The sequence below is a fragment of the Pongo pygmaeus genome, chromosome 18, assembly GCF_028885625.2.
Source record: "Pongo pygmaeus isolate AG05252 chromosome 18, NHGRI_mPonPyg2-v2.0_pri, whole genome shotgun sequence".
Lineage (NCBI taxonomy): Eukaryota > Metazoa > Chordata > Mammalia > Primates > Hominidae > Pongo > Pongo pygmaeus.
Genome location: NC_072391.2, coordinates 326,269 through 337,984, shown reverse-complemented (window position 1 = coordinate 337,984; position 11,716 = coordinate 326,269). Strand labels below are relative to the sequence as shown.

Here is an 11,716-nt window from a genome sequence, read left to right as displayed (position 1 = left end):
GCTTTTGAATTGCTTCCCATATTTTTATTTCATACAAACTGAACAATTGTGGCCCCTCTATTTTATTTATAAAGGTTCAGTGTATCTTTGCCTGCCTACATCAATCTGCAAGGGAGTTGCAGAAAGCCTCATGTTCATCGAGCCGTGAGTCACAACCAATTTCTAAGCTGTTATAACAAAAAAGTGTTTGCTTTTTTTCACAAGTAACTTTAAAAGTGTAGTTTAGAAAGAAAACATTTTCAATAAAAAGACACTACATTAATCCTGGATGCTTGCAAATCCTAAAATATATTCCTCCTCTAGCGTTGCACAGCTCTGTGTTGTATACACAGACTAGCTTTAAAATTTGTCACATACCACTTTACCTTTACTTTTATGTATCATTCCCCCGACTTCCTTACTGCAGGTGTGGGCAAGAAAACTTTTCCTTTAACACTTTTCAACAGCGGGCATAAAATTCTGCAGCTGAGGTCTTGAAGAATGCAGATGGGTACAGTATGTGTTGGAGCTCACAGTGTGTATTGACTAACCTAGTTCCTTTTTTGCTTTTTTTGGTATTGTCTTGTTAAAAGTGACTCCCAGGTAGCAACTCTCTTTTTTAAGGGTGGGAACGAAAGGGACGTAGGAAGAATAGATCTAGATTATTTAACAGTCTTCGATACAGTTTGAAAGCTTTCTTCTTCATTCAATTTTGGGCAAAATACTGCCTCTGCATTTGTTCATAACAAAAAGATTAGATTAATAAGTAGCTTTTGTTGGTGGAAATTACCAGCTCTATAAGTCACCCTTGGTGGTTCATGGACCTCTGATTAGCTTGGGTTTTGCAATCTCATTGCCACATGTATATGTGGAGCCAATGGCCTTTTGGTGCTTAGCTGTTTACGTCTGACTCCTTGACTTCTTTGTTACAATGATGGAGTCAGATCTCATTAAGTGTGATTCTTCATGATATAACTAGCCTCAAAAAAATGTGTATTCCACTCCAGTTGTAAATATCTTTAGATCAGCTTTTCATTGTATTTGATGGGGAGAACACAGAAATGATAGTCTGCAAATCATCCAGGTGAATTGTTACACTAGTTATTTTTTTGTGGTTAACGTGATAATATTGTCTTATTTAAAACCACAAATGAATTTCAGGAGACGAAACCAGACAGAGGGTCAAGTTTACAGATGACCGTGTCTGCAAGAGTCACCTTCTGGACTGCTGCCCCCATGACATCCTGGCTGGGACGGTAGGTGCATTTTGGGGGACCTCATGGAACACTCTGACATGAGTGCTGTATAGGCAGTGACGGTTTGTCTATGTTGAATTTTGTTTTAACTTAAGTTTCTTTTCTCTAAGTGACTGAATTACGGCAGGTGATCCTCCACTCGTATGTATGTTTGCATGCATGCATGCGATGGAGTCTCACTCTGTGTTGCCCAGGCTGAAGTGCAATCGTGCGATCACAGCTCACTGCAGCCTGGAACTCCTGGGCTCCAGCGATCCTACCACCTCAGCCTCTTGAGCAGCTGGGACTACAGGCATGAGCCACTGCTCCTTGCTCAATCCTCCACTCTTTAACAGGCAGAAATCCCTGATGCCCTTAAAATGATAGATTCTGTTCATTTGGTAGGATTTTATATTATGGAACAAATTTCACTGTTGTAAAATCTGTCTGTAAAGTTACCAGATTTTTTTGTAAAGTCATTTATACTGAGATATTCACAACTAAATACGGCAAGTATTCTAATTTGGCTGTAGCAAAAAATATGCTTTAGGTCAGCCTGAAGTTCTTTGAAGATTCTGCGTGGGTTTGTTTGACCTCAAGTTGGTTGTGTGGAAAACTTTTGATCTAGCAAGGTACATTTTCTTCCCCAAATTCTTTGGTTTTTAAAAAATCAGTTGAGGATACATTGATTTTGTAGTTTTGTGTTGTGCCACCCTTTCAAGAAATCAGCATGGTATCTAATGAATATAGAACCCTACAATTTTAAGTTCACTTCAGATGAACAAAACAGATAAACGCTAGCTTTGTATAATGTGCATTTATTCGAAGTAAGAATTTGAAAAGACTGAATAGTGGAAGATTATCCGTGGTAATTCAGCCACTGAGAGAAAAGGAGTCCTGTAGAGACTACCCCCATTTTAAGGTTTCACAGCTACTTCACGGAGGTTAAAAACTACCCTCTCATTTTAAGGATGAAATGTGCGTATGTTAAAGGACGTTTTCTTCATGATGAATCATTGCTTATATTAGGGAGGAGCACCTTCTGGAAAACCGCTCAGATGTATTAAATCTTCTCAAGCTGACTTTTCTGACAGCAAATGCGAAACGAATGGCAAACCTTGTGCCTCTGTTCCTTGGGGTGTTGTCTGCTGTTTGGCCTGGGGTGGGAAAACGTTACTGTTTGCTGCAGATTGTTGTGGGTACCGAGGTCAATACAGATTAATGATTTCAACTCGTCAAAGGAAGTTTCACTGTAGGGTATTTTCATAGGATGCACAACTTGGAATTCTTGATAAACCCATAGTGAAGGAAGTCAGAGGGAGCAGATAGATGTGCACTCTTCGGGAAGATTTCAACCATGTTTTCCTTGGCCAGACCCTGTGTAACATAGCTGTAGAATACTGGTGAGAAAAATAATCTGAGTGACAGTATTTCTTTTCTTTCTTTCTTTTTTTTTTTTTTTTTTTTTAAGACTGAATTTCAGTCCGGGCGCGGTGGCTCACGCCTGTAATCCCAGTACTTTGGGGGGCCGAGGCAGGTGGATCACCTGAGGTTGGGAGTTCACGACCAGCCTGACCAACATAGAGAAACCCTGTCTCTATTAAAATACAAAATTAGCCGGGCATGGTGGCACATGCCTGTAATCCCAGCTACTCGGGAGACTGAGGCAGGAGAATCGCTTGAACCTGGGAGGCAGAGGTTGTGGTGAGCCGAGATCGAGCCACTGCACTCCAGCCTGGGCAACAAGAGCAAAACTCCGTCTCAAAAAAAAAAAGAGACGGAGTTTCGCTTTTGTTGCCCAGGCTGGAGTGCAGTGACGTGATCATGGCTCACTGCAACCTCTGCCTCCCAGGTTCAAGCCATTCTCTTGCCTCAGCCTCCCGAGTAGCTGGGATTAGAGGCATGCACCACCTCGCCTGGCTGATTTTTGTATTTTCAGTAGAGACGGGGTTTCACCATGTTGACCAGGCTAGTCTGGAACTCCTGACCTCGTGATCCACCCACCTTGGCCTCCCAAAGTGCTGGGATCACAGGCATGAGACACCGTGTCCGGCCAGAACTGTGTTTTCTGAAGGTTCCGGAATCTTTGGTGCCCTTCCTGGTCAGCAGTGTTAGACCAGTAGAAGGTACAGAAGAGAACACAGGTTGTGGAATAAAAAATGCCTGACACACTGGATTTAACAGCCATGTGGAATATTGTGGAAGGACTTAATGAATGTGATATTTCAGCTCCGCTTGATGTTGGGCATCCAGGGGAATGGCCAGTAGTATTTTTCCCTGCCTCCTTGGTAAAGCTGAAAAGCTACATCCAAAGAGGGTAATCATAGAACCCAAGCCTATCCTCAGTGTGCTTTAGCAGGGACTGTTTTGGGAGCTCTCACATTGAAAAGTAAGTGCTGAATTTTGCTTCATGTGAGGTTTTTTTTTTTTTAAGACAGAGTCTCACTCTGTTGCCCAGGCTGGAGTGAGTGGTGCGATCTCTGCTCACTGCAACCTCTGCCTCCTGGGTTCAAGCAACTCTCCTGCCTCAGCCTCCCGAGTAGCTGGGATTACAGGCGCCCACCACCACGCCTGGCTAATTTTTTTGTATTTTTAGTAGAGATGGGGTTTCATCATGTTGGCCAGGCTGGTCTCAAATTCCTGACTTCAGGTAACCTGCCCACCTCTGCTTCCCAAAGTGCTGGGATTACAGGAATGAGCCACAGCGCCTGGCCTCATGAGGTTTTCTTTTTTTTTTTTTTTTTTTAATTTTGAGACTGAGTTTCACTCTTGTTGCCCAGGCTGGAGTGTAATGGCTCGATCTCAGCTCACTGCAACCTCTGTAACCCTGGGCTCAAGCGATTCTCCTGCCTCAGCCTCCCGAGTAGCTGGGATTACAAATGTGCGCTACCACACCCGGCTAATTATTGTATTTTTAGTAGAGACGGGGTTTCACCACGCTGGCCAGGCTGGTCACAAACCTCTGACCTAACTAAGGTGATTCGGCCTCCCAAAGTGCTGGGATTACAGGCATGAGCCACCACGCCCAGCCTCATGAGGAGTTCTAATGTCATATCTTTCTTGACAGTTGAGGTTTTTATAATGGAAATCAATTTGCACTTAATACTTCGTTGTACTTAAGATTTTAGGGTCTTCTGCCTTTGGTAGTAGTTTTTTCTTTAAACAACAAAGCCTTGATTAGTTTAAAGCATTTTTTCTGATAGCTACCATTCATTTTTCAGCTACAATGAATGCTTAGTTCGTGGAAACTATGTATTTTAAAGGACAACACCCAGAACTTAGAAGAGTGAATGAGGCCAGGTGTGGTGGCTCATACCTGTAATCCCAGCACTTCGGGAGGAAGACGAGGCGGGTGGATCGCTTGAGGTCAGGAGTTTGAGACCAGCCTGGCCAACATGGTGAAAACCTGTCTCTACTAAAAGTACAAAAAAATTAGCCAGGCGTGGTGGCATGTCCCTGTAGTCCCAGCTATTCGGGAGGCTGAGGCAGGAGGATTACTTGAATCTGGGAGGCGGAGGTTGCAGTGAGCTGAGATCGTGTCACTGCGCTCCAGCCTGGGCAATAGAGTGAGACTGCCTCAAAAAAAAAAAAAAGAAAAAACAGAGTGAATGACTTAAAAGTTGTGAGATTTTCAGTGACAGTGATTTTAAGTGCAAATTTGGCTTCTAGAACCACTATTGTCCTATCTCTAGGTCTTCTATGTAACCAACCATAACGTGAGTCCCATCTGACTTCAGAGTAAGAATGATAAAGGAGAAAAGTCAATCTTTCGTCAAAATAAACAACACCATCCAAGGCAGACCTGTTGTCTGTCGCCTCCATGTTAGCTTTGTTATTGGTGATACTGAAGGATGTTTTGTTAGTGAGTATGCCATGTGCTTTCTTTTTTTATTTATTATTTTATTTTATCTTTTTGAGACGGAGTCTCGCTCTGTCGCTCAGGCTGGAGTGCAGTGGCGCAGTCTTGACTCACTGCAAGCTCTGCCTCTCGGGTTCATGCCATTCTCCTTCCTCAGCCTCCCGAGTAGCTGGAACTACAGGTGCCCGGCTAATTTTTTTTTTTTTTTTTTTTTAGTAGAGAAGGAGTTTCACTGTGTTGGCCAGGATTGTCTTGATCTCCTGACCTCGTGATCCGCCCGCCTCGGCCTCCCAAGGTGCTGGGATTACAGGAGTGAGCCACCGTGCCCGGCCTAGCATGATACATGCTTTCTATGAGACTGTATCCCAAGAGTCAGACGTGCAAGCCTCTCTATTTTTTTTTTCCCCTCAAGATGGATTAAGGGTTTAAAGACTTCCTTTCTTTCTTTTTTTTTTTTTTTAAAGATGGGGGTCTCTTTAAAAAGCTGGGCGATGTGGCTCACGCCTGTAATCCCAGCACTTTGAGAGGCCGAGGTGGGCGGATCACCTGAGGTCAGGAGTTCGAGACCAGCCTGACCAACATGGAGAAACCCCATCTCTACTGAAAATACAAAATTAGCCAGGCGTGGTGGCACATGTCTGTAATCCCAGCTACTTGGGAGGCTGAGGCAGGAGAATCGCTTGAACCTGGGAGGTGGAGGTTGCGATGAGCCGAGATTGCACTCCAGTCTGGGCAACAAGAGCGAAACTCCATCTCAAAAAAAAAAAAAATTAAAAAGACAGGGGTCTCTGTTGCTCAGACTGGAGTGCAGTGGCTCAGTCACAGCTCACTTGAAGCCTTGACCTCCCAGGCTCAAGCAATCCCCTCACCTCAGCCTCCCAAGTGGCTGGGACTACAGGCACATACCACCACACCCAGCTAATTGTTAATTTTCTCATAGAGACAGGGTCTTGCTATGTTGCCCAGTCTGGTCTCAAACTCCTGGGCTCAAGTGATCCTCCCATCTTGCCCTCCCAAAGGTGTTGGGATTACAGACATGTGCCACTGCAACTGGTACTAACGTCTTTTTTTTTTTTTTTTTTTTCCTGGTTATGTAGACATGTTCTTTTGTCCTACTGGGGGTGTCTCCTAGTTGGGATGTTGGGTTTTGTTAACATGCACTCTATAACTTGACACCATGATCCTCAGCACACAAACCTCCCTGTTGCTGTGTAGATGGCCAGAGGCAGAAGGTGTCTGCATAGAGTCCTATACTTAGGATTTAGATTAAAATTATACACTGTTATCTAATTGTACTGCATATGGTACACATAATAGCACATCATGTTGTTCTTACTGACAACATAGATCATTTTATTTTAGTAATGGAACATTTTGTTTGTCAAATGGAGGAACTGAGTGGGACAATTATCTGTCCTCACTTAGATGTCCAGGGTCATTTCACAGGCTAAGAAAATGTGTAGAGCATGTATTTGGCTGTGAACCAGCCTGTTCTCCTTTATTCCCTTTGATACACAATCAGCTACACAAAGCCAAGTGTTAGGTTGTGATGTAATTGCCAAAATCTAACTTCTGTCCGCTCTTTCGTCTTCCTCTGTCTCTGCACCTTAGGCATCGAGCATCTCAAATAGTCAAGATTGCAAGACAATGTCTAGAAACTTGTTGCAGTGAGACTGTTTTCTGGCCCTTTCCTTTTTTTCCCCCCTTTTTTGAGACAGAGTCTCACTTTATCACCCTGGCTGGAGTGCAGTGGCACAGTCTTGGCTCACTGCAAACTCCATCTCCTGGGTTCAAGCGATTCTTGTGTCTCAGCTCCCCGAGTAGCTGAGATTACAGGTGCCCTGCCACACCTGGCTAATTTTTGTAGTTTTAGTGGAGACTGGGTTTTATCATGTTGGGCAGGCTGGCCTTGAACTCCTGACCTCAAGTGATCCGCCTGCCTCACCCTCCCAAAGTGCTGGGATTACAGGCGTGAGCCACCACGCCCAGCCCTGGCCGTTTCCTATCCCTGCCACCCCACATGCTGCCATTTACTGAATCCTTGGACTGATGCATAAATAAAACTGGGCCGGGCACCGTGGCTCACACCTGTAATGCCAGCGCTTTGGGAGGCCAAGGTGGGTTTATCACCTGAGGTCAGGAGTTCGAGACCAGCCTGGCCAACGTGGTGAAACCGCGTCTCTACTGAAAATACAAAAAAAAAAAAAAAAAAAAAAATTAGCTGGGTGTGGTATCATATGCCTGTAATCCCAGCTACTTGGGAGAATGAGGCAAGATAATGGCTTGAACCCGGGAGGCGGAGGTTACAGTAAGCCGAGATCGCGCCACTGCACTCCAGCCTGGGTGACAGGTGAGACTCCTCAAAAACTGGCAAAAGCCAATTAATTTAGTTGTCATGATTACAGTCCAATTATCTCTGGGTCTAAAATAGAAACTTTACACTATTAAATGCATCAGTTTCAAGTATCATGTAGTCACAATGGTAAAAGCGAAATGAGGCTTCTCAGCCATATCTCCTTTCTTAATTTTCTTATTGCAGTGTCAGTGTTCCAAAAATGATCATTTATGTTGGTGACAGTTGAAACACCAAGTCTTGTTGTGTGCTTTCTACAGTAGGTAGGCACTTAGGTCTACATTTTTTGTTTCTTTCCCACAGCGCATGGATTTAGGAGAATGTACCAAAATCCACGACTTGGCCCTCCGAGCAGATTATGAGATTGCAAGTAAAGAAAGAGACCTGTTTTTTGAACTGGATGTAAGTTTTATTTAATGTTGATTTATTCCTACTGCGAAGAACCCAATGTTGAACTAACAAGAAAAATGTAACATACGTAAGTTATGAAGCAAAATAATAAAGTAGTTGCTTGTTATCCTGCCACTCAAGCTGAGAGCTAGAATACAGCCAGTACTGTTTATATCTTGTGTCCAACGTCCTGTCACTATCCTAAATGATAATATGTGTTATCTCATTTTGTTGCTTTTAAAAATTTTAATTATATTTTTATGAGTCCTTGAACAGTATTTATTTTTGCTTAGTTTTGAATGGTTTCATAGTGTAGAGTCTTTAAAATTTGATTTTTTTGGTTCAGTATTATGTTTCTGTTTGCCCAGGTTGTTGCATATTGTTTTCATTGCTGTTTGATTAATTCTCAAACGATCTTTCCTTTATTCATAGACATTTAGATTGATTCTAGTTTTGCTATTGCAGACAATATGAATATTTTTGCATAACTTCCTTGTCACGTGGATAAGGATTTATTTTGGGTATATTCCTAGGAGGAGGATTGCTGGTTTGTAGGAGATACCCGTATTTATCCTCGCAAGATAATTTTGTAATCTTGTTTCTATTTGGTAAAGTCCCATAGCAGTGTTTACACGCTCACCAACACTTTGTATTATCAGACTATTTAATTTTTGCAGTTTAGTGGTAGTAAAATGGCATTTCTTTCTGATCTTAATTTGCATTTTTTAGTATGCAGTAGTTGTGTTATTTTATCTACATTAGTAAATTCTTTTTTTTTTTTTTGAGATGGAGTTTCACTCTTGTTGCTCAGGCTGGAGAGCAATAGCGCGATCTTGGCTCACTGCAACCTACTCTTCCCGGGTTCAAGCAATTCTCCTGCCTCAGCCTCCCGAGGAGCTGGGAATACAGGCATGAGCCACTGTGCCCGGCTGATTTTGTGTTTTCAGTAGAGATGGTGTTTCTCCATGTTGGTCAGGCTGGTCTTGAACTCTCGACCTCAGGTGATCCGCCCGCCTCAGCCTCCCAAAGTGCTGGGATTACAGGCTGAGCCACTGCGCCTAGCTTCTTTTTCTTTTTGATACAGAGTTTCACTCTGTTGCCCAGGCTGGAGTGCAGCAGCATGATTATAGCTGACTGTAAGTGAATTGCTGGGTTCAGGTGATCCTTCTTCCACAGTCTCCTAAATAGCTAGTACTACAGATGCACACAACCATATCTGGCTAATTATTTATTTAATTTATTTTAATTTTTATTTATTTATTTATTTTGAGACAGAGTCTTGCTCTGTCACCAGGCTAGAGTGCAGTGGCACCATCTTGGCTCATTGCAACCTCCGACTCCCTGGTTCAAGTGATTCTCCTGCCTCGGCCTCCCAAGTAGCTGGGATGACGGGTATGCGCCACCACGCCCAGCTCATTTTTGTATTTTTGGTAGAGACAGGGTTTTACCATGTTGGCCAGGCTGGTCTCGATCTCCTGACCTCATGATCCGCCCGCCTCGGCCTCCCAGAGTGCTGGGATGACAGCTGTGAGCCACCGTGCCTGTCCTATTTATTTTTGAGACAGGGTCTTGTTCTGTCACCCAGGCTGGAGGGCAGTGGCGTGATGATGGCTTGCTATAACCTTGGCCTCTTGGGCTCAGTGATGCTTCTGCCTCGGATTCCTGAGTAGTTGCGGGTACAGGTGTGTGTCACCACACCCGGCTTTTTTTTTTTTGAGACAGGGTCTTACTGTGTTGTCCAGGCTGGTCTCAAACTTCTGCCCTCAAGTGATCCTGCCACCTTGGCCTCTCCCAGGTATTGGGATTTCAGGTGTGAGCCACTGTGCCTGGCCAGTAAATCCATTTAGAGTAGCATTTTTCAGCTTTTTTTCGTTGTTGCCCCCAGTGGAGCCTTTTTAGACTTTTTTTTCTGTTTTTTTTTTGAGACACAGTCTCTCTCTGTTGCCCAAGCTGGAATGCAGTGGCGCAATCTTGGCCCACCTCGGGCTCCTAAAGTTCTGGGATTACAGGCATGAGCCACCGTGCGCGGCCTAGACTTTTTCTTCTAATTATCCCATTTTACCCCTCATCCTGCTGTCACTATGAAATTTTGATATCACAGACAACCTGCATATCTGTTTATGTACTGTGATTTTTTTGCTAGGCCACAGACCATTGTAATATATGGTATTTTTTTACTCTTTAAAATCAGTGTTCACTCCTGCCTCCATCAGTAATATGTGATTTTTTTTTTTTCGTTTTTTTTTTTTTTTTTTTTTGAGGCCCAGTCTCACTCTGTCACCCAGGCTGGAGTGCAGTGGTGTGATCTTGGCTCACTGCAGCCTCCGCCTCCTGGGTTTAAGTGATTCTCCTGCCTCAGCCTCCCAAGTAGCTGAGATTACAAGTGCCCACCACCACACCCAGCTAATTTTTGTACTTTTAGTAGAGATGTGATTTCGCCATGTTGGCCAGGCTCGTCTTGAACTCTTGACCTCAGGTGATCCACCCACCTCACCCTCCCAAAGTGGTGGGTTTACAGGCGTGATTACACCGTGCCTGGTAAGAATACATGATTTAAACTCACTCAATTTTAATTATTTTTTAATCCCTAATCATCCATCACTAGTATGACCAGAGGTTAGTAGAGGGGTTTGATGCCATTCTGGTTCTTGAGTGAAGACTGGGAAGGAACTGAGCGTGGGATGAGGGAGCCAGTGAAAAATATAAAACCCAAGGGAAAGGGTCCCTCTCCTTGCATTACAAGATGTCAATACATTTTACAGTAAATTCTTCCTTTTTTTTTTTTGAGACGGAGTGTCACTCTTGTTGCCTTGGCTGGAGTGCCGTGGCATGATCTTAGCTCACTGTAACCTCCACCTCCTGGGTTCAAGTGATTCTTCTACCTCAGCCTCCTGAGTAGCTGGGATTACAGGTGCCTGCCACCATGCCTGGCTAATTTTTTTTTTTTTTTTTTTGGAGATGTAGTTTTGCTCTTGTCGCCCAGGCTGGAGTACAGTGGCATGATCTCAGCTCACTGCAGCCTCCTTCTCTTCTCATGCCTCAGCCTCCCAAGTAGCTGTGATTACAGGCACCCGCCACCATGTCCAGCTAATTTTTGTATTTTTAGTAGAGATGGGGTTTCACCATTTGGTCAGGCTGGTCTCAAACTCCTGACCTCAGGTGATCCACCTGCCTTGGCCTCCCAAAGTGTTGTGATTATAGGCGTGAGCCACTGCACCTGGCCTTGAGTAAATTCTATTTATTTATTAAAAAAAATTTTTTTTTTTTTTTTTTTGAGACAGAGTCTCACTCTTGTCGCCCAGGCTGTAGTGCAGTGGTGTGATCTCGGCCCACTGCAACCTTCGCCTCCTGGTTTCAAGCGATTTTCCTGCCTCAGCCTCCCGAGTAGCTGAGATTACAGGTGCACATTGCTACGCCCGGCTGATTTTTGTATTTTTAGTAGAGGCGGGGTTTTGCCATGTTGGCCAGGCTGGTCTCAAACTCCTGACCGCAGGTGATCCACCCGCCTTAGCCTCCCAGAGTGTTGAGATTACAGGCGTGAGCCACTGCGCCCAGCCCATTTTAATAATTTGTTGTGGCTACATAATAGGTATATATATTTTGGGAGTACCTGAGATGTTTGATTTGATACAGGAATGCAATTCCCAATAAAGAACAAATTCTTGGACTGTGTGCAGTGGCTTACAGCTGTAATTCCAGCAATTTGGGAGGCTGAGGTAGGTGGATCACCTGAGGTCGGGAGTTCAAGACTAGCGTGGCCAACATGGTGAAACCCTGCCTCTTCTAAAAATACAAAAATTAGCTGGGCATGGTGGTGCGCTCCTGTAATCCCAACTACTCGGGAGACTGAGGCAAGAGAATGGCTTGAACCCGGGTGGTGAAGGTTGCAGTGTGCTGAGA

General features: G+C 44.1%; 1 protein-coding gene across 6 annotated transcripts in view; it reads left to right on the top strand.

The window, feature by feature from the left end:
• The window catches only part of LUC7L (LUC7 like), a 46,256-nt gene that overhangs the window by 7,922 nt on the left and 26,618 nt on the right, over positions 1-11,716 (top strand). For 3 of the 6 annotated variants that reach the window (XM_063654723.1, XM_063654722.1, XM_063654725.1), the window contains exons 3-5: positions 75-144; positions 1,141-1,235; positions 7,730-7,828. In XM_063654723.1, coding sequence (XP_063510793.1) covers positions 75-144; positions 1,141-1,235; positions 7,730-7,828 — 264 coding nt within the window. The remainder of the gene's footprint in view (positions 1-74; positions 145-1,140; positions 1,236-7,729; positions 7,829-11,716) is intronic. The other 3 variants (XM_063654724.1, XM_054455560.2, XM_063654726.1) reach the window with 3 other exon arrangements.